Below are 21,784 nucleotides of genomic sequence, written 5' to 3' on the forward strand. Positions count from 1 at the left end.
TGAGATTGCCTAAGACTTTAAATACCACACTGACAGAAGGAAATGTAGAGAAGTATTGGCTTTTCAACTAAACTCAGACCTTTCTATAATGTAGTTCCTCAGGCCTATACTAACTCCTACCTGGCCCTGGGTTTTCCAAAAGCTTCCACTGACTAGAATGACACAATATGTTTGTGGTTTGTATATCATGATGATGTTGTATAACATAGGGTTATCAGGTTAATTGTCCACTGGGTGCTGTTGTTACTCACCGATGCAGGTGCGTGCATCAACATGGAGTCGAGAGCCTGTGTTGCATTCACAGTGATAGGAGCCCCTGGTGTTCACGCATCTGTGCTGGCAGCCCCCGTTATAGACCTGGCACTCATCAATATCTGCAGGGCCATGCACCACACACACACACACACAGAGTGAGGAAGGGAATTTATAGCAATTGTCCTAAAGGTTGTCTCATTATCAGAAAGGTACCACTGAAGAATCAGCTCCAGAAAGCTTCCATGTGCTGAGACAGGAATTTAGACTCAGCTTTAGGAGAAAGATACGCTCCTACATTTTTCATTTGGCATTTTACAGACTCTCTTATCCAGAGCGACTTACAAGAGCATTTAGGGTTAAGTCTAGGGCCGGTACGATACCAGTATCTCGATACTCGTTAGTATCATGGCAAGGAAATATAACACAAAACGGATTTAACTTCTTCAGGGAAACAGCCCTTGTTCGTGTTTTATTTTTGACATGGAAACATTTTTGCAATACTGGTATCGTCCCAGCCCTAGTTAAGTGCCTTGCTCAAGGGCACATCGGCAGATTTTTCCCCTAGTCAGCTCGGGGATTCAAACCAGCGACCTTTCGGTTACTGGCCCAATAAGCTTAACCGCAAGGTTACCTGTCACCCTCCAAGAGGAAGGAGTAAGATGGATGAGGGTACAAGTACTCCGCCAGTGCCCTAGTGCCCAAACAAACAAATCCTCCATGTGGTAACAACTACTGAACAGTTAAATCCAAATTAAAATTCCTGTACTCTCTCTATCAGTCTCAGGGACATGTCACAGGAGCATTTGGGAACCCAAATCGAAGTACACAAAACATAGACATTCCACCAAACACTGAGATTATAAACAAATTAAGACAGATGTTCTTTATCAGGGAGACTAAACAGGGGAATAAAATACTACTTGTCCTTTCTGCAATGTAATTTCAAAATGTTAACAACTAATTTCCAGTTTATAGCTCATGCAAGGGGTTAACAAATAATCGTACGCCAGCCATAACTGACCACCAGTGAGATCAGAGGTGAACCGTTCTCTTTTGACTGGTAACATTCAGTATGTCGGAAGTTTCGTACAGTCCTTACATTAGGCTTGTGAATCACTATGATGTGAACAGTTTCCGGCCAATCTGACTGTCTGTACAATAAGTAACACACCATAAAATGACTGATGGTTGTGGCCAGTTTAAATAACTAAGGCAGAGTGAGTTATGTGCCGCTCAGAGGAGTTCAGTAAGTCCACTCACAGAGAATTTATCTTCAAGAAGAAACTATTTCAAGAATTCAGCTTAACCTCTGTGAAAAAATGTGTTTTTTAAACAAGAGGAAAGATAGGGAAGACTTAGTAGACAAGTTTCTATAATATTATCCTCTTCCCATTGTTTAGTTCTTATTATACAATGGGTGGGTCTAATCCTGGATGCTGATTGGTTAAAACTGCACTGGGGTTGCTGGATCGAATCCCCGAGCTGACAAGGTAAAAATCTGTCATTCTGCCCCTGAACAAGGCATTTAACCCACTGTTTCCTAGGCTGTCATTGAAAATAAGAATTTGATCTTAACTGACTTGCCTAGTTAAATAAAGGTTAAAAATATATAAATATAATAATAGTAATAATAATAATAATTCCAGCCGGTGTCTATTCCACAAGTTACCACTGGCTAAAGTTATGACGTTGAAATGCCTATCTACTCGGTTCCATCTGACTGCACAATCCACTGTCTCATCAGCCCAGCCAGACAATTTCTAAACTTTATATCCACTATAAAAAGCATCTAGACATTATCTTCCATTTCTTTTAGACTTGCAATTGGTTTTAAATAGCGAAGATTTGTATAAACCTTGCAGTCTGTATCTCTGACATTTGAAACATTGTAGGCTCCTGAGTGCTGCTTCACTGCTTCTCAGTGCTTGAGGTGTCACTACAGACACCCTGGTTCGAATCCAGGCTGTATCACTTGTGATTGGGAGTCCCATGGGGAGGTGCACAATTGGCCCAGCATCGTTCAGGTTTGGCTGGTGTAGGCCGTCATTGTAAATAAGAATTTGTTCTTAACTGACTTGCCTAGTTAAATAAAGGTAAAATAAAATAAAAATTGAAATTTGGTTTCCAGCTGTCCCAAAGAAATGAAGGTGTCGGGATGAAACAGACAGGTAGGCAGCTTTTCTCAGCCAGTCGAATTCATGAGTCAGCATAATTGTTATGGATATACACAAAGAAATGTCAAAAGAAAACAGGTCAAACGAAACGAAGTGCAGCTAGTTTGCCGTCTTCCCAGCTTCAGTCTGAGGTGATTGTGTTAGCTGTGTTGTTGGCTAGCTCCTCTGAACAACAGAGGACATTTTCTATGCCAGGTGTATTCTATTGATGTATCCAAATAAATGTAACCAGAAAACAGCTCAAACAAATGCAAAAGCAGCTACTTTGTTGTTATTCTGGCTGCACTGTTTGACGTGACTGTAAGTTAGCCGTAGTTGGCTAGCTAACAAAAAAGGGACAAGAACGTTGCCAGCCAGTATGGCAATAGAACATTTAGAACGAACGACTGGGTACCATCCATAGACACAGAAAAAAAAGACTTAATGACTGAGTCGCAACTCTGGCAACCGAACCGATAGAACGAACAACCAGCCAGCGTGGGTAGCAACACTAGATTTGTGTCAGGACTATATCTTGTGGAAGGATGAATAAATTAATCAAATAAAAATAATATGAATACATTAATCAAAATATTTTTTTCAATTAAAATATATAAATCATTATTTTAATATGTTGGTAACCCATTGTATAAAAGTGATAATGCCCTGGAAGCCCGTGTTTGGAGGATATATCAGCACGGTTTGCTGGGCCTCGACTTTGTCTTGGGCCTAAAAACACCCGTGCCAATATATCCTCCAAACACCGGCTTCGAGGGCATTATCACTTAATTATGTCATTGTGTTGTGCTTTGCATTGGGAACAATATTCAATTGTGAAGTCATGTGTTATGCACTACTCGAGTTACTGAAGGCAAATCCCACATTTTTCATGATCTATTTCTCCTTTGTAATATTCAGCAATAATGAACATTCATCACACATAAAAACCCTCATAACAATAATAGACTCCTCAATTGGAACAATAATGTAGTCATTGTGTGCTAATGTCATTACACTGTCATGCTGGCACATCCCCTTTTTCAGTGGTGACTTAACTGTGCCTAACATGATCAATCTTTCTCTTGTCATGCACTTGGAGCCATGGAGGGGTAAATGAGATCCAGAGGCACAGTACCAGAAGGAGAGAGCCCAGAGAACCCCCTCCCCTCCCAGAGCCCTGGTAGCACGCTATGTGGGATCTGGACTGGCACTGCTGAGCTCCATTGCCGTCATTACACGGCACCCCAGCGATGTCTGTCTGACATGAAAGCAGCCTGATAGACACTAACAGCCTGTGACCACATCCAGAACAAAATGTATCACAGTGGACTCTGGGAGGGAACAGAAGCCCTCCCCTGGGGGTTACAATACCTACACAATGGAGGGGGAGATTTTATGAATATTTATTTTTGGCCTTGCTGCTTGTAACCCCAACAGAACAGATTTAAATACTGTATAATCAGAAACACTTAGCCAAGCCATAGTGTGCACTGTGCAGTGGGTTAGAGAAGCATGCAACCATTTCAGTCCTTACTGTACTGTACATCCTACACCACCAGTATTCCTCATCTTTAGTTCTGTCTATAGATGAACCCATCCACTCCCATTGGAGGCATCTTTTAAGATGGTGTTTTGGGACAGAGTACATCCTCTACACATTATACCAATTTAACTCCAAACTGCTGCCAAACGTCAGCTCAGTTCCATCCAGGAAAGCTGGCAGGCAGATGGGTGCTCTCTTTTCTGTCCATGCAGCATGTTTCTGTTTGATTTTTAATGAAATCACTCCAAAGATGTGGTGCTGTTTCCCTGTGGACCATGGCATACTGTAAAAGCCCTCTAGGTTGGTTTCCATGTCTAGAACATGATTCCACAGAGCATGGTCCCAAAGCCCCAGCAGCCACAGGCTTACAGCAGCCATAAGGCCAGTAGCCATTAGGCCAGTTTTCACTATTCATGGAAAAATAGTTTAGCTTTGGTATTTCTCCAAGCATGAAATCGACATGGATTTCTAGCTGATTCTCAGTTGTGTAGTTTGAATACAAATTAGGATGCACCTGACTCATGCAGCCAGATATAGGACGATGTACTGCATGTAAGATATTGGACCCATTCACATAAACCAGAGTTTGACCATCTTCCAGAGCTGCACTGAAGTAACTCTCAAACAAAGTGTTTAGTCATTTTTATAGTGACAAGACCTGTTAAGTTTACAACTGGAGTCATGTCATATTTATGTTAGCATTACTAAACGTGGGTTTCTACATGCATATTTCATGTCTCTCCACTGATAAGTGGAAGCCTCCACTTCTCCTGGAGTTATGTGGGCAGTGCCGGGCTACACACAAGGGCACCAGTCCATCTCCATAGTAGGAGTAGACTGATAACACTGAGACTTCCTCTGCATTGCTGACAGAACATAAAACATGATCCTAGTAGAGTGCACAATAGTACACCTGTCATCCAACTGAAAATGATGGGAAGAGTTGTTCAGGCTTGGTCTAATGATCTGGATGAAAATATTATATAGGGGAAAGCTTGACCCAGATGACCTCTTAATCATAAGGTTTATTTTCATTCAGTTAAAATTACTCAAAACCAACAATAGTGTAACAGGCTTTGCCATATATGACATAAACCCACTGAGATATCATTTATAGGCAGTATTGCCCATGCAAGGGTAAACATAACAACAGAAGTGTGGAGTGTATTGTAGCACTCACCTGGCCCATGATATCCCATGTTGTACCCATTGTAGCCATTATATCCATGGAAGCAGTCAGGCATATAGCAAATCCTTCTATGATAGCGGTGGTACAGATTGTTAGCACCCAAGACTGGATATATATGAGCCCCAAAACACCCCACGAGGAGCATCAACCATCCTGACAATGCCATGTCCAAGAACTAGCCTACTATATATTCTCACAGATAGAAAAAATGTATTTATGGCAAAAAAAAATGCTAACATAAGCCCACATGCAATTTACAAAATGACAACTACAATACTGTTTGAGATATGTTAAAACAAGACATGAATATACAAAAGATCTAAACCCTGTTTTGATTTTTCATTTCAGTCACATCTTGTGTAAAGGCAGAACAACTTCTTGCTCCCTCTGATTTCTCCCCCCTCTATATCTCTCTCTTTTTAGTCTCTCCCTCTCTCTCTCTATCTGCCTGCCTCCTCCACCATGTCTGTCTCCCATGTCCTGACCATTTAAGGCACTCCCCCCCTCCTCCTCCTCCTCTCCTCCACACTCTCCTCAAAGTAGCCCATATGCTCAAGCCTATGATCACACATGCTACTATAATGTACCATTGGAATGATATCGTATTTGACAGAAATTACAGTGATTAGAGTGTTAAAAAGCCAATATTTAAAATGATAGTGATTTAGGACTATAGTTGGCAATGCTTTTCCTGATACTTCAAAGGCTGATGTATGTAAAAAATGTGATTGATTTATAGGATATGGCATGCAGGTACTAGAAGGAATGTGAAAATAAGATTTATTATAAAATAGTTCAACTTTTCTTTTGATATAGAAATCTAAGAAATAACTGCCAAAGTACAATATAGCCAGATCTGATAAGTGCCAAGGGTACAATTTTATATTTCGAAACCAAACATCAGAGAAAAGAATGAATCTTGCAGTGACCCCATCTACTCAGGAGCTCAGTGCAGTCTCTCATCCCTTGCCAACACATACATTTAAACAGTGGAGGCTGAACCATGACAGGTCTTCATTGGGTTGAAAAATAATGCATGAACGTGGTCAAAAACGATTGTCACGATTTGTACAAAAATGGCTCATATAAAGAACTCTGAAGCTGGTATGGGGTTATTTTCTACTTATACATTCTCATTTAGACCCCAATCCCACCACTTGTGTGCGTTGCCAAAGAGCTCTATTTTCATGTCATCTGACCATAGCACCGGTTCCAATCCAAGTGCAAATGTCATTTAGCAAATCCTGGTGTTTACATTTGTTGGATAACATGAAAATAGAGCTCTTTAGCACACCAGTGGTGGGTTTGGGGTCTAAATGAGAATGTATAAGTAGAAGAGAAAAAAAACTACTTACAGTAAAACATGGTGGTGTATCTTTGATGTTATTGGGCTACATTTTTGCTTCCACTGGTCCTGGGGCCCTTGTTAAAGTCAACAGCGTCATGAACTTTACCCAGTACCAGGACATTTTTGCCAAAAACCTGGTTGCCTCTGCCAAGAGGCTGAAACTTGGCCGCAAGTGGATCTTCCATCAAGACAATATCCCCAAGCGCACATCAAATACACAAATAAATGGTTAATTGGCCACAAAATCATAATTTGCCAATGGCCATCTCAGTCTCCAAACTTGAACCCCATTGAAAACCTGTGGTTTGTTTTGAAGAGGGCAGTCCATAAGTGAAACGAAGGATATCAAGGATCTGGAAAGACGCTGTATGGAGGACTGGTCTAAGATCCTTCCTAATGTGTTCTCCAATCTCATAAAACATTTTAGAAAAAGTCTTAGTGCTGTTATCCTCAAAAGTTCAGGTATTACTTCTGGGTTTTTAGTTGAGATGGCAGGCCTATTCAGACAGCTCAGCACCATCTACAGAGACTGTCAGTCATACAGTAGGAATGCACTCACCATCCCTATGCTGTTAGACATACCATACACATACTGTATCTTCCTACATCCATTACAGTGCTGTCCACACAGGCACTGAAAGCAGACTTTTTAGGTTTTTAAGTTCAGTAAATATTCTGAACTTATTAATGAGCTGATATGTTTTTGTCCATTAGACATCAGAGCAGATGTCCATAGAGAGTGGTATTACCCCCAGCTGTGATAACATGCCTATTAGCAGTCTTAATAACCACAACATAAAGTCTTCAAAAAAAAAAAAGGTTATTCAGCAGTCCCCATAGATGAACTGTTTTTGGTTCCATGTAGAGCCCTCTGTGGAAAGGGTCCCACGTGGAACCAAAAATTGTTCTTCAAAGGATTATCCTATGGGGACAGCCAAATAACCCTTTTAGGTTCTAGATAGCACAAGTTTTTTCAAAAAGTGTATCATTATTGGCTCCTTCAGTTAGCATTCACGCTGCACAGCATTCCAATCAGGCTTCTCCTCAGGGCTGGGGATAGCTACATATTGAACTTATCACTGCCATGTATTCAACGAATTACAGACATTCTCCAATGGAAAACATCAAGCTGAGCAAAAACAAAGATCCTTGAGTAAGTGGAATTTTAGATCTGTGTGGCTTATTTGTCTATTAGACTTGGGTTCAAGCAGTATTCGCTTTCTTTCCTTTGGAGGCAGTGGTGTTGATGGTGGTAGTGGTAGTGGTGGTAGTGGTAGTGATGGTGGTGGTAGTGATGGTGGTGGTAGTAGTGGTGGGGATGGTGGTAGTGGTGATGGTAGTGGTTATGGTAGTGATGGTTGTGGTAGTGATGGTGGAGGTAGTGGTGGTGATAGTAGTAGTGGTGATGGTGGTAGTGGTAGTGATGGTGGTGGGAGTGGTGATGGTGATAGTAGTAGTGGTGGTGGTGATGCTGGTAGTGGTGGTGGTGGTGATGCTGGTAGTGGTGTCGATGGTATTGATTATAGTAGTGGTGATGGTGGTACTGGAGGTGATGGTGGTCGTGGAAGTGATGGTGGTAGTGGTGGTGATGGTGGTAGTGGTGGTGATGGTGGTACTGGAGGTGATGGTGGTAGTGGTGGTGATGATGATAGTAGTGGTGATGGTGGTACTGGAGGTGATGGTGGTAGTGATGGTGGTAGTGGTGGTGATGGTGGTTCTGGAGGTGATGGTGGTAGTGGTGGGGATGGTGATAGTGGTGGGGATGGTGGTAGTAGTGGTGATGGTGGTACTGGAGGTGATGGTATGGTGGTAGTGGTGGTGATGATGGTAGTTATGGGGTGGTGATGATGGTAGTTGTGGTGATGGTGGTACTGGAGGTGATGGCGGTAGTGGTGGTTATAGTGGTAGTAGCGGTTATGGTGGTAGTGGTGGTGTTAGTATTGGTAGTGGTGATGATGTTAGTAGTGGTGATGGTGGTACTGGAGGTGATGGGGTGGTGGTGGTGGTAGTGGTAGTGATGGTGGTAATGGTGGTATTAGTAGTGGTGGTAGTGATGGTGGTAGAGGAGGTGAGGAGGACTTACCTTGGCAGGTCTTGCCGTCGTCCTTCAGCTGCTGACCAGAGGGACAACTGCAGTAGAAGCTGCCGATGGTGTTGCAGCACAGAGCCTCACAGCCTCCGTTAGTCTCCTCACACTCATTAACATCTGACAGGGACAGACAGACTGATCAGTCACACAGTAGCATACTTAATGGTACCAATGTTACAGAATTATCAATAGAGTACAATACTGTAGGAGACACAGTGCTTCTAAATGACAGAGCCACAGTCATGACAAATAACCATGAATTCATTAGCATCATGATTGCTGAGGAAATAAGATTGAAGAGTGAGAAATAACCTACAAGAAATGAAAGCAGTGTTTGTTGTTATCCTTGACATTAGAAAATATCTGATGGGTTAAGTGTATCCTTTTGTTTAACTAAATTAGAAAATATCTGATGGGTTAAGTGTATCCTTTTGTTTAACTTCTTGCGAATATAGGGGGTGCTGTTTCGACTTAGCATAAATTGGTCTCCAGATTAAACTGCCTAGTACTCAATTCTTGCTCGTACAATATGCATATTATTATTATTATTGGATAGAAAACACTCTCTAGTTTCTATAACCGTTGGAATTATGTCTCTGAGTGGAACAGAACTCATTCTACAGCACTTTTCCTGCCAGGGAGTGAGATTTCAGAAATCTTGGTCCCTGTTCCCAGTTCAGTTTTTAAGTCCCTGTGAATCCTATGGGGCTACAAACACTGCCTACGCCTTCCTCTAGATGTCAGTAAGTGGTGACAATTTGAATGGAGTCGATTGCGCAATCAGGGACTTTATAAAAGACAGAAAGGCGGAAGGACCTTTCTTTTCTTCAATGCGCTCGACGCACGATGGACGTCGGACTGGCCTCTTTCCAAGCTTTGGTTTAGCCAGTAATATATCGCCGGTCATGTTTTTACTCGTTATAGGTGTTAAAAACATCATAAGGTAGTTAATTTAAACCGTTTTATAGCAATTTATATCCGTTTAGTGCGATTTTCTGGCATTTCTTTGTGACGCACCTCCAAGAGCTGGGCACTTTTCTAGTACATGCCGAACGTTAGTGGCCATTTCGACGGGACAAGAGGACATCTTTCGACCAAAAGACGATTGGACCGGAGAAAGGATACATTGCCCAAGATTCTGATGGAAGATCAGCTCATAGTAGGAACTATTTATGATGATAAATCGTTGTTCTGTAGAAAAATGTTAAACGCATATTCCGCCATTTTCTTTGGGGTAGCTTCGCTTTGGCGCACCCGGTATTGCACAGTAAGGATAATTTAAAAAATGTAATTCAGCGATTGCATTAAGAACTAATTTGTCTTTCAATAGCTGTCCACCCTGTATTTTTTAGTCAAGTTTATGAATATTTATTCATTAGACTAGATAACTGTCCAATATGGCGCCCGACATTTTCAGGCCAGTTTTGCTACTATTCTCATTGTATAACCACGTTTTTTTGTGGCTAAATATGCACATTTTCGAACAAACTCTATATGTATGTTGTAATATGATGTTACAGGAGTGTCATCGGAAGAATTCTGAGAAGGTTAGTGAAAAAATTAATACATTTTGGTGATGATAACGCTATCGCTCTTTTTGCCTTGAATCAATGCTCGGGTAACGTTTGCACATGTGGTATGCTAATATAACGATTTATTGTGTTTTCGCTGTAAAACACTTAGAAAATCTGAAATATTGTCTGAATTCACAAGATCTGTGTCTTTCCATTGCTGTGCGCTGTATATTTTTAAGAAATGTTTTATGATGAGTAAATTGGTAATACACGTTGCTCTCTGTATTTATTCTAGTCGAGTTGTGATGGTGGGTGCAATTGTAAACTATGATTTCTACCTGAAATATGCACATTTTTCTAACAAAACCTATCCTATACAATAAATATGTTATCAGACTGTCATCTGATGAGGTTTTTTCTTGGTTAGTGGCTATCAATATCTTTATTTGGCCGAATTGGTGATAGCTACTGGTGGAGAGAAAAAATGGTGGACAAAGAAAAATGGTGTCTTTTGCTAACGTGGTTAGCTAATAGATTTACATAGTGTCTTCCCTGTAAAACATTTTACAAATCAGAAATGATTGCTGGATTCACAAGAAGTGGATCTTTCATCTGGTATCTTGGACTTGTGATTGAATGATATTTAGATGCTAGTATTTACTTGTGACGCTATGCTAGCTATGCTATTCAGCTTTTTTACTGGTGGGGGGGTGGGGGGTGCTCCCGGATCCGGGTTTCTGAATCGGTAGAAGTTAACTAAATTGGAAAATTACACACAGCATCCATCATTATGTTTTCCCCCTAACGGGACATGCAAGAACTGCCAGGACACCAGCTAGTCACTTGGTAGAGCCAGTGATTAACTAACTTCCCTCAACCACATAAGTAAAAATAAAAAATAAATAAAAAGCTTTCTCTTTCATTTAATGTCAGATAGAGTTTAACTCCAATGTCTTCCAGGGATGAGTTTGGGTCTGGTTTGTGAGGTTTGGAAGAGCTGCTTCAAAGCTTACGGAAAGTCATGACAACACTTATCAGGCCAGTTTCCATTTTTAGGCAACATGTTCAATCTCCAATGTAAGAAAACTGACTCTCTCTGTAATCCAATGTGGCACATCAGATTTGTTAAAACAATTATTTATGATATTAGCCTAATATGTCTAGTTTGACTTACCAACCTTATTGTGAGTTTTCATGCAACTCAACTCTCTGAGATGTGTTTCAAATATATGTCATAGTTTGAATGTAACCACACGCTTTCAAGACACCATCTTGGTAACCATAAAACCCCTGCCAGCGCCTTCATCAGCACATGAATAAAGCACACTGGTCAGATGAGAGAAACTCAGAAATTCAGCCAATAGAAACCAGACAACCAGATAGTCTGCCAATCACATAATGGCAATGCAATGCGTCCTTAAAAAGCAACCATGTTCCCATCTCATTTATATCCCTTACACATCCTGCCAGAGCTGTCATTCAACTGACCACATGTATTCTCTCTCCACTTCACTGTATACACACAGACTCAGATCCTGATCAAGTGCTGACAGAAACCCAATGTATCTGTAGCTGGAAAAGTGAACCTCCAAAGGTCATACAAATACAGTACAATCAGGGTATTGATGACTGTAAAGTAATATAACTGTCTTCAACATCACAGGACTGCTTTTCATTCTTCATACCATTGAAGGAATGCTACAGTGCTGTGAAAGAACGGATGAGTGGGTGATGAGAGAGAAAGGGGGAGGAGGAGGAGGGTATTTGCTTGGCACTACTAATAATTTCATAGCCCACTCTATGTCCATAAACAGGAGAGTCATGGAGCGATTCTGGGACTGCCAGAGGAAATGGTGGTTAGTTGTTTTCCTATTAGTTCCTTTTAGTGCATTCAGCCACCGCCAGCACTAACCAGCCAATTACAGACCTGGTATTTCTCTCCTAGTTTACAACGTCTGGACATGTAAATGCCTGTAACGGCTTTCTTCCATAGGTGAAGGAGAGGACCAAAGTGCAGCGCGGCTAGTGTTCAACATGTTTAATAAAAGAACAAGTGAAACACTACAAACAACATACAAAATAACAAAATGTGCAAAAACCGAGACAGACCTATCTGGTGCAGACAACCACAGAGACAGGAAACAAACACCCACAAAATCCCAACACCAAACAAGCCTCCTATATATGATTCTCAATCAGGGACAACGATTACCATCTGCCTCTGATTGAGAACCATATTAGGCTGGACATAGAAACAGACAAACTAGACACACAACATAGAATTCCCACCCAGCTCACGTCCTGACCAACACTAAACAAGCAAAACACATAATAACTCTGGTCAGGACGTTACAGTACCCCCCTCCTGAGGTGCGGACTCCGAACGCACCCCTACAACTCAAGAGGAGGGTCTGGGTGGGCATCTGTCCGCGGTGGCGGCTCCGGCGGTGGACGAGGACACCACTCCACCACTGTCTTTGTCCCCCTCCTTAGCGTCCTTTGAGTGGCGACCCTTGCCCACGACCTTAGCCTAAGAATCCTCCCCAAGGACCCCACATAATTTTGGAGGTAGCTCATGACTGTAGGGCAGCTCATGACTGTAGGGCAGCTCATGACTGTAAGGCAGCTCATGACTGTAGGGCAGCTCATGACTGTAGGGCAGCTCATGACTGTAGGGCAGCTCATGACCGTAGGGCAGCTCATGACCGTAGGGCAGCTCATGACCGTAGGGCAGCTCATGACCGTAGGGCAGCTCATGACCGTAGGGCAGCTCATGACTGTAGGGCAGCTCATGACTGGCTGACGGCTCTGGACGCTCATGGCTGACTGACGGCTCCGGCAGATCCTGTCTGGTTGGCGGCTCTGGCAGATCCTGTCTGGTTGGCGGCTCTGGCAGATCCTGTCTGGTTGGCGGCCCTGGCAGATCCTGACTGACGAATGGCTCTAGCGGCTCCTGACTGACGAACGGCTCTGACGGCTCGGGACAGACGGGCGGCTCTAACGGCTCGGGACAGACGGATGGCTCAGACGGCGCTGGGGAGACGGATGGCTCAGATGGCGCTGGGGAGACGGATGGCTCAGATGGCGCTGGGGAGACGGATGGCTCAGATGGCACTGGGGAGACGGATGGCTCAGATGGCGCTGGGGAGACGGATGGCTCAGATGGCGCTGGGGAGACGGATGGCTCCGATGGCGCTTGGCAGACGGCCAGCTCTGACGGCGTTGGGCAGACGGACAGTTCAGACGACGTTGGGCAGACGGGCAGTTCAGGCGCCGCTGGGCAGACGGCAGACTCTGGCCGGCTGAGACGCACTATAGGCCTGATGCGTGGTGCCGGAACTGGAGGTACCGGGCTGAGGGCACGCACCTCAGGGCGAGTGCGGGGAGGAGGAACAGGGCTCTGGAGATGCACTGGAAGCCTGGTGCGTGGTGTAGGCACTGGTGGTACTGGGCTGGGGCGGGAAGGTGGCGCCGGATATACCGGACCGTGAAGGAGGACACGCGCTCTTGAGCACCGAGCCTCTCCAACCTTACCAGGTTGAATGGTCCCCGTAGCCCTGCCAGTGCGGCGAGGTGGAATAGCCCGCACTGGGCTATGCAGGCGAACCGGGGACACCACCTGTAAGGCTGGTGCCATGTACGCCGGCCCGAGGAGACGTACTGGAGGCCAGATATGTTGGGCCGGCTTCATGGCACCCGGCTCGATGCCCAACCTAGCCCTACCAGTGCGGCAAGGTGGAATAGCCCGCACTGGGCTAAGCACGCGTACTGGGGACACCGTGCGCTTTACCGCATAACACGGTGTCTGACCAGTACGACGCCCTCTCACTCCACGGTAAGCCCGGGGAGTTGGCTCAGGTATCCAACCCGGCTTCGCCACACTCCCCTTTAGCCCCCCCCAAGAAATTTTTGGGTGAGCCTCTCGGGTTTCCAGCCACTCTGCCTTGCAAGCGCCTCATAATGCCGCCTCTCCGCTTTTGATGCCTCCAGCTCCGCTTTGGGGCGGCGACACTCCTCTGGCTCTGCCCAGGGTCCTTCTCCGTCTAGAATCTCTGGTCTCTGGTCAGGACGTTACAATGCCAAAACACTGGGCTTTATATTCCCCATTCACCAAATATCAAAACAAATGCCTCTTCTGTAGTTTAATGAAATGTTCTACAAAGCATATACGGTGAGGATGATTTTCCACTCAGAGTACAATTCCAGGGGAATAACACATTCCTGTCTCCTGCCTGTGAACAGAACGTGACCTGAACGTGACCTGCAGATCAAGGACCTGACTCCGGGGCCCTGGGGAAGTCCTGGCTGTTTTCATGTCAGTTTCTACGGGGTCAGGAAGAGTGGGGGGCTGCATCCTCCCCCTGAGGACACACACCTGAGTGGCTCCCAGGTTTCATGCTGGGTCAGAGTCCCGCTCATGTGTCATTCTGCTCAATGGGAAGGAATGCTGAATTGCCATGGATCAAGTCCCACAAGGTCACAAGCTTTCCTGTCCTCACAATGAAGACAGAATGGAGAGGGGAAATGCTACCAGTACTGGATAGAAATAAACAGCCAGGCCCATAATAGATACTAACTAGAGTATGCTAAACAAAAATGAAAGATATATCCTAATTGGGAAAGAAAAATGAGAGAAGGGAGAAGCCAAGATGTGTCTGGGAGAGTTTGTAACCCTACGCCGAGACATGGATTATTACTATTCATCACCAAGAACAATGATAAAGACTCCCTCGGTGTCAAAACAGGTTCCCACGATGATTAACCCAGTGACCTCTCGCCTGGTGATTGGTGCACAGGCTACACCCTCACCTGACTCCAGGCGACAGCAGTGGGATGCTTGTCTCCAGTACTGGTACAGGTAACCTCAATCCACATTGAACCCACATTACATCTACATTGCCCCTTCATCCGTATCTGGTATAAGAAAACTCAAACGCAATGGACTACTGTCCTGCACATTTTCTGACCTTTTAATTTCAAGAGTTAAGTTGAAGACTCTAGCTACTTTTTCTATACCCCTGATATCTGTCATGGGGGTAAAGTATTTATCATTTCTCCAGATTAGTTACTCTGATGTTGGTGTGAGTTGCAGTAAACTCTGTTCATCAAGTAAAATGTCAATATCCTTCCATCCAGTCCCTGACACTGTGTGGGCCTCCATAGAGTCAGAGCCACCAGTCACACATAGCCTCACTCTATTATATTACTGTAGGACAAGCTGCCAATGTAAAGGAAAGGGCTGCATTTGCTTTATTACTCTTTTCGCTCAGGAGGTAATTGAAACGGTTCATTGTACATATCATGAACACTGAGCCAACATAATTTGACCCTGAATCTGCTCCTATAACCACTACTCATAGTTGTATTACTGATGAACCACAGCTACTTCTACTACAATCACTGTATCTCTACGTTCTGTAAAACTAAGCAGGCTGTCTGAGGGCCCAAAGGCCTAGCCAAGCTTGCCCATGCTCCAGGTCAGAGTTAGAGGCTGGATGCCTACAGGGCTGGAGCTCAGGGTCAAACTGACTCACCAAGCAGGCAGGCAGGCAGGGAAAAATACACAGCTATAATTACACGTGATGGATATCTGTGTATAGGTGTAGCGTGACATGAAATCTGGACACCAATACCCAATAGTTAACCCCAGTCTCAAAACATCCAGCCTGTTTAGTCAGAGGGTTCTGAATGCTCAGAAGACCAGCCCACTGTCCAGAAGGGTATCAATAAACCTCTGGTTCTGATGCACAGGAGCACATGAATGTGTGTATGTCCACACGTACACACACACATACACATACACAAAGGCCTGTGTTCTCTGCTCTAGCTGTCTATTTAGCTGGTTCTGATCAGAGCTATCCCTACACAGTGAGAAGGCCTCAGTGAACTGTCCATCCTATGGTCCATACCATATAACATTTTAACAGGCCACCAACTGGACCTTCAGTGAGTCTGTCCTCCATATACTCATGGCCCATTTATTCTTACTGCCAGCTAACGACTGCTGGCACTCACCCAGACACACACAGCAGCCCCCAGTAATATATCATATCACTGAACGTCTGCCCCTTCAATGTGTTCAACTCAGCAGGATATCTATACATTATACATATATACAGCCACAAGCCAGGACTCACATTATATGCTGCTTTGTCAATTACTACTAAAGTGAAAAAACAACAACACATCAGACAAATCTAAATTGTGTATTTCCCAGGAGTGGACATTCTGTTCCTAAACAAATAGTAAAAAAGAACAGAAAACAAACACTCTTTAACTAATAGCTACATTCAAAAGTGATTTGTTATGAACTCTGCCACATGTAAGAACTGGGTTACATTGGGCTGTATTGTGTGACCTCCTGTGATAAGGACTACCGCCACTGTTCCCGTGGGGCCTGGGTTAATGTCTGAGTAGGACTGTAGGGGTCTAACACTAACACAGCACCGTACTGCAGCCTGATCATATCTTGGTCACTGCCCGGAACATTAGAACATTGATCAAGAGGAAGCCACAGATAGCCCTGGTCTGTTTCCTCTTATGGTCCAGATCTAAAAACATGCTGCTTTCATCTGCCTGACTGGGGTCCCCTCCTTGTCTGCCAGAGCTGCATTCACCAGGGGACAAGCTAAGGTGAAGCCTGGGACACCAGCTCATAGGCCTCAAAAAGGATAGGTCTGAGAGGCAGGATATTAAAACGGATGATGACTTGAGGAGATTGGAGAGTTATCCCTGGACTAGGTCAAGTATTTGAACAAGGTGGATTAGAAATACATGTTGTTAGATCATGTTAGGTATGACCATAACTATACCCTCAGACGAACCATTAAACAGGTAAAGCGTCAATACAGGACTAAGATTGACTCCTACTACACCGTCTCTGATGCTCGTCGGATGTGGCAAGGCTTGAAAACTATTACGGACTACAAAGGGAATCCCAGCCGTGAGCTGCCCAGTGACGCAAAACTACCAGTTGAGCTAAATGTATTTTATGCTCGCTTTGAGGCAAGCAATAATGAAGCATGCATGAGTGCACCAGCTGTTCTGGACGACTGTGTGATCATGCTCTCCGTAGCCGATGTGAGCAAGACCTTTAAACAGGTCAACATTCACAAAGCCACGGGGCCAGACGGATTACCAGGACGTGTACTCAAAGAATGCGGGGACCTACTGGCAAGTGTCTTCACTGACATTTTCAACCTCTCCCTGGCTGTAATACCTACATGTTTCAAACAGACCACCATAGTCCCTGTGCCCAAGATAGTGAAGGTAACCTGCCTAAATTATTACTGTCCCGTAGCACTCACGTCGGTAGCCATGAAGTGCTTTGAAAGGCTGGTCATGGCTCACATCAACACCATCATGCCAGAAACCCTAGACCCATTCCAATTCGCATACCTCTGATGCAATCTCAATCGCACTCCACACTGCCCTTTCACACCTGAACAAAAGGAACACCTATGTGAGAATGCTGTTCATTGACTACAGCTCAGCGTTCAACACCATTGTGCCCACAAAGCTCATCACTAAGATTGCACATTTTGGTGAATATTCAGAGGGGGAAACTTTCCGTGGGAATTAACGGGAAAATATGGGAATTAACGGGAATATATGGGATTTATCGGAAATATATGGGAATTAATATTACTACCATTTAAATGTAGATGTTTCTTGCATTGGATATATTTACCATATCATATGGAGACAGAAACGTAAACCTTTTAGATTATCATAAGTAGACATAATCTTTCCAACAGAAATAAAATAAACTATTTTAGTTACGAATTGAACTTTAATTAAATTAGTTTACATTGGATGTTTTCACTGAACATCAAAAGGAAATATTGAATGATCACCAATGATCCATAGCATCCTCCAAAAACATTTTCAACATACATCTGTAAAATGATAGTCTAGAAACTAAAGCTTAAGTCTAGAAACTAAAGATTTGGTTGTCTTCCACTCAGGCTTCCATGTCTTCTCCCTGGACCTCCTCAATGTCCACCTATTGAACATCAAACTGAGGCCTCATCTTCACTGTCACTTTCCAACCTTTATGAGGATGGCTCGTTGGCATACGTTGGCACGACTGCCATATTGCATCTCCATCCCAAAGCCCTTGCTTGGAAGTGTATTTTGCCAGACTGCCAAGAACCTTGCCCTCATCCAGGCCAAGGTGGCGAGACAAGGTAGTGATGACACCATAGGCCTTGTTGATCTTTGCACCAGACAGGATGCTGTTGCCAGCATACTTGGGGTCCAACATGTATGCTGCTGCTGCGTGTATGGGCTTCAGGCAGAACTCTTCACGCTTTTGATGTATTTCAGAACTGCAGTTTCCTCTGCTTGGAGCAACAGTGAACTGGGCCGGGCAGTACGGATTTCTTCTCTTACATCTGCAAGCAGAGTCTGAACATCAGACAGGATGGCATTGTCTCCTTCAATCCGTGCAATGGCTACTGCTATAGGTTTCAGGAGTTTCAGGCTTACCACTATCTCCCAAAATACATCATCCAAGAGTATCCTCTTGATCGGCAGAATGTGATATGGCCATTTCTTGGAGAGACTCCTTCCCCTGCAGGAGACTGTCAAACATGATGACATCACCACCCCAACAGGTGTTGCTGGGCTGCCTCAATGTGGTGCTCTTATTCTTCTCACTTTGTTTGGTTAGGTAGATTGCTGCTCTAACTTGATTACCCTTCACATACCTAACCAATTCCTTGGCTCTCCATTGTTTTCAGTGCAATGATGTCCTTGACGAGCAGATTCTATGCATGAGCAGCACAGCCAATGGGTGTGATGTGAGGGTAGGACTCCTCCACTTTAGACCAAGCAGCCTTCATGTTCACAGCATTGTCTGTCACCAGTGCAAATACCTTCTCTGGTCCAAGGTCATTGATGACTGCCTTCAGCTCATCTGCAATGTAGATAATGGTGTGTCTGTTGTCCCTTGTGTCTGTGCTCTTGTAGAATCTTGGTTGAGGGATGGAGATGATGTAGTTAATTATTCCTTGCCCATGAACATTCGACCACCCATCAGAGATGATTGCAATAGTCTGCTTTCTCTATGATTTGCTTGACCTTCACTTGAACTCTGCATCCAGCAAATGAGTAGATAAAGCGTGTCTGGTTGGAGGGGTGTATGCTGGGCGTAGAATATTCAGAAATCTCTTCCAATACACATTGCCTGTGAGCATCAGAGGTGAACCAGTTGTATACACAGCTCGAGTAAGACATTCATCAGCATTTCTCTGACTACGTTCCTCCATTGAGTCAAAAAAACTTCTGATTCCAGGAGGACCATGAGCTGTTGCTATCGATAAGGTGTCTGATTCATCATTTTCAACTCGAATAGAAGTAGTGGGACTTTTGTCAGAGGTTGCTTGTTGTGAGCGCTGAGGGAAGTTTATGCACTTGGCCAGATGGTACTGCATCTTTGTTGCATTCTTCACATATGATTTGGCACAGTATTTGCAAATGTACACAGCTTTTCCTTCTACATTAGCTGCAGTGAAATGTCTCCACACATCAGATAGTGTGGAGACATTTGTGGCATTTTCCTGTAAAGATTAGAAAAAATGAGCTAAAAAAACAAATACAATTCCATGTACAGATAAATAGTTAAGCAGTTAGATTAAACAACTCCTTTGTAAGATAAATGTTTTAAAATGAAGCATGTATGGAAACAGGTGAATAACACTCCTCAGTTAGCAGGCTCAAGCAAGCTAAAACCCACATGGTAGCAAATACTAACTAGCAGAAATTGTTAACAAGTTACAAATGATTTAAACACACTTTTCTGTAGTCTACTATTTACTAGTTAACAAAAAATAATGTATGTCCAATAAAATATATTCACCTAACCCAGTATTGTCATCAAAACTTACCAGAAAACACGTAGTCCTTGGTTCAGACAGTGTAGTAGTGTGTGCTCAATAGCATCTCATTAGTGTGCAAGATCTTCAGAATCAGTACATGTGATGGAAGAGTGCACTGCACATGTGATGGAAGAATGCACTGCGCTTGCAGAGTGGTTGCAATTCCATTGAATTGGGGATAGTTTAACCAAAATATGCCACAAGACCTAGAATTGCCTTATGTGTATCTCACAAAAAAAGGTGCACTGTTATAAACTAACTTTTTTGATGAATTGAAGCAAAAGTCCCAGGCTTAACTTCCCATGGAAAATTCCCCCAAAAATTCCAGAAATTTACCGGAAAGTTTCCGACCCTTTGCAACCCTACTCATCACTAAGCTAAGGACCCTGGGACTAAACACCTCCCTCTGCAACTAAACACCTCCCTCTGCAACTGGATCATGGACTTCCTGACGGGCCACCTCCAGGTGGTAAGAGTAGGCAACAACACATCTGTCACGCTGATCCTCAACACTGGGGCCCCTCAGGGGTGCGTGCTTAGTCCCCTCCTGTACTCCCTGTTCACCCATGACTGCGTGGCCAGGCCCGACTCCATCATTAAGTTTGCTGACGACACAACAGTGTGATGACCAACAACCAAGCCGTAAGCCTGCTGAACAACTAAACTAATCAAATGGCCACCCGGACTATTTACATTGAACCTCCCCTTTGTTTTTACACTGCTGCTACTCACTGTTTATTTACTATGCATAGTCACTTTACAAATTACCTCGATTAACCTGTACCCCCTCACATTGACTCTGTACCAGTACCCGGACTGGAGTCTACGCAGACCGGTGCACCATAGCCAATCAGAGGTACAGCAGGCCTATATGCAAACAAGCCATTTGCCACAAGTTCCTGCAATCGTTCACTTTGAACTGGACTGTGTGTTTACAGGCAGTAGGACCTGTCATCATTCACTTTGAACTGGACTGTGTGTTTACAGGCAGTAGGACCTGTCATCGTTCACTTTGAACTGGACTGTGTGTTTACAGGCAGTAGGACCTGTCATCATTCACTTTGAACTGGACTGTGTGTTTACAGGCAGTAGGACCTGTCATCATTCACTTTGAACTGGACTGTGTGTTTACAGGCAGTAGGACCTGTCATCATTCACTTTGAACTGGACTGTGTGTTTACAGGCAGTAGGACCTGTCATCATTCACTTTGAACTGGACTGTGTGTTTACAGGCAGTAGGACCTGTCATCATTCACTTTGAACTGGACTGTGTGTTTACAGGCAGTAGGACCTGTCATCATTCACTTTGAACTGGACTGTGTGTTTACAGGCAGTAGGACCTGTCATCGTTCACTTTGAACTGGACTGTGTGTTTACAGGCAGTAGGACCTACCTTCATTCACTTTGAACTGGACTGTGTGTTTACAGGCAGTAGGACCTGTCATCATTCACTTTGAACTGGACTGTGTGTTTACAGGCAGTAGGACCTGTCATCGTTCACTTTGAACTGGACTGTGTGTTTACAGGCAGTAGGACCTGTCATCGTTCACTTTGAACTGGACTGTGTGTTTACAGGCAGTAGGACCTGTCATCATTCACTTTGAACTGGACTGTGTGTTTACAGGCAGTAGGACCTGTCGTCATTCACTTTGAACTGGACTGTGTGTTTACAGGCAGTAGGACCTGTCATCATTCACTTTGAACTGGACTGTGTGTTTACAGGCAGTAGGACCTGTCATCATTCACTTTGAACTGGACTGTGTGTTTACAGGCAGTAGGACCTACCTTCATTCACTTTGAACTGGACTGTGT

The 21,784-nt window shown here is 43.9% G+C and overlaps 1 protein-coding gene across 1 annotated transcript in view; it reads right to left on the reverse strand.

Annotated features, from left to right (window-relative positions):
• The window catches only part of megf6b (multiple EGF-like-domains 6b), a 109,793-nt gene that overhangs the window by 23,328 nt on the left and 64,681 nt on the right, over positions 1-21,784 (reverse strand). Inside the window, exons 5-6 of the mRNA XM_038964148.1 lie at positions 8,572-8,694; positions 252-374 (exon numbers count right to left, since the gene is read on the reverse strand). Coding sequence (XP_038820076.1) covers positions 252-374; positions 8,572-8,694 — 246 coding nt within the window. The remainder of the gene's footprint in view (positions 1-251; positions 375-8,571; positions 8,695-21,784) is intronic.

The sequence above is a fragment of the Salvelinus namaycush genome, chromosome 2, assembly GCF_016432855.1.
Source record: "Salvelinus namaycush isolate Seneca chromosome 2, SaNama_1.0, whole genome shotgun sequence".
Lineage (NCBI taxonomy): Eukaryota > Metazoa > Chordata > Actinopteri > Salmoniformes > Salmonidae > Salvelinus > Salvelinus namaycush.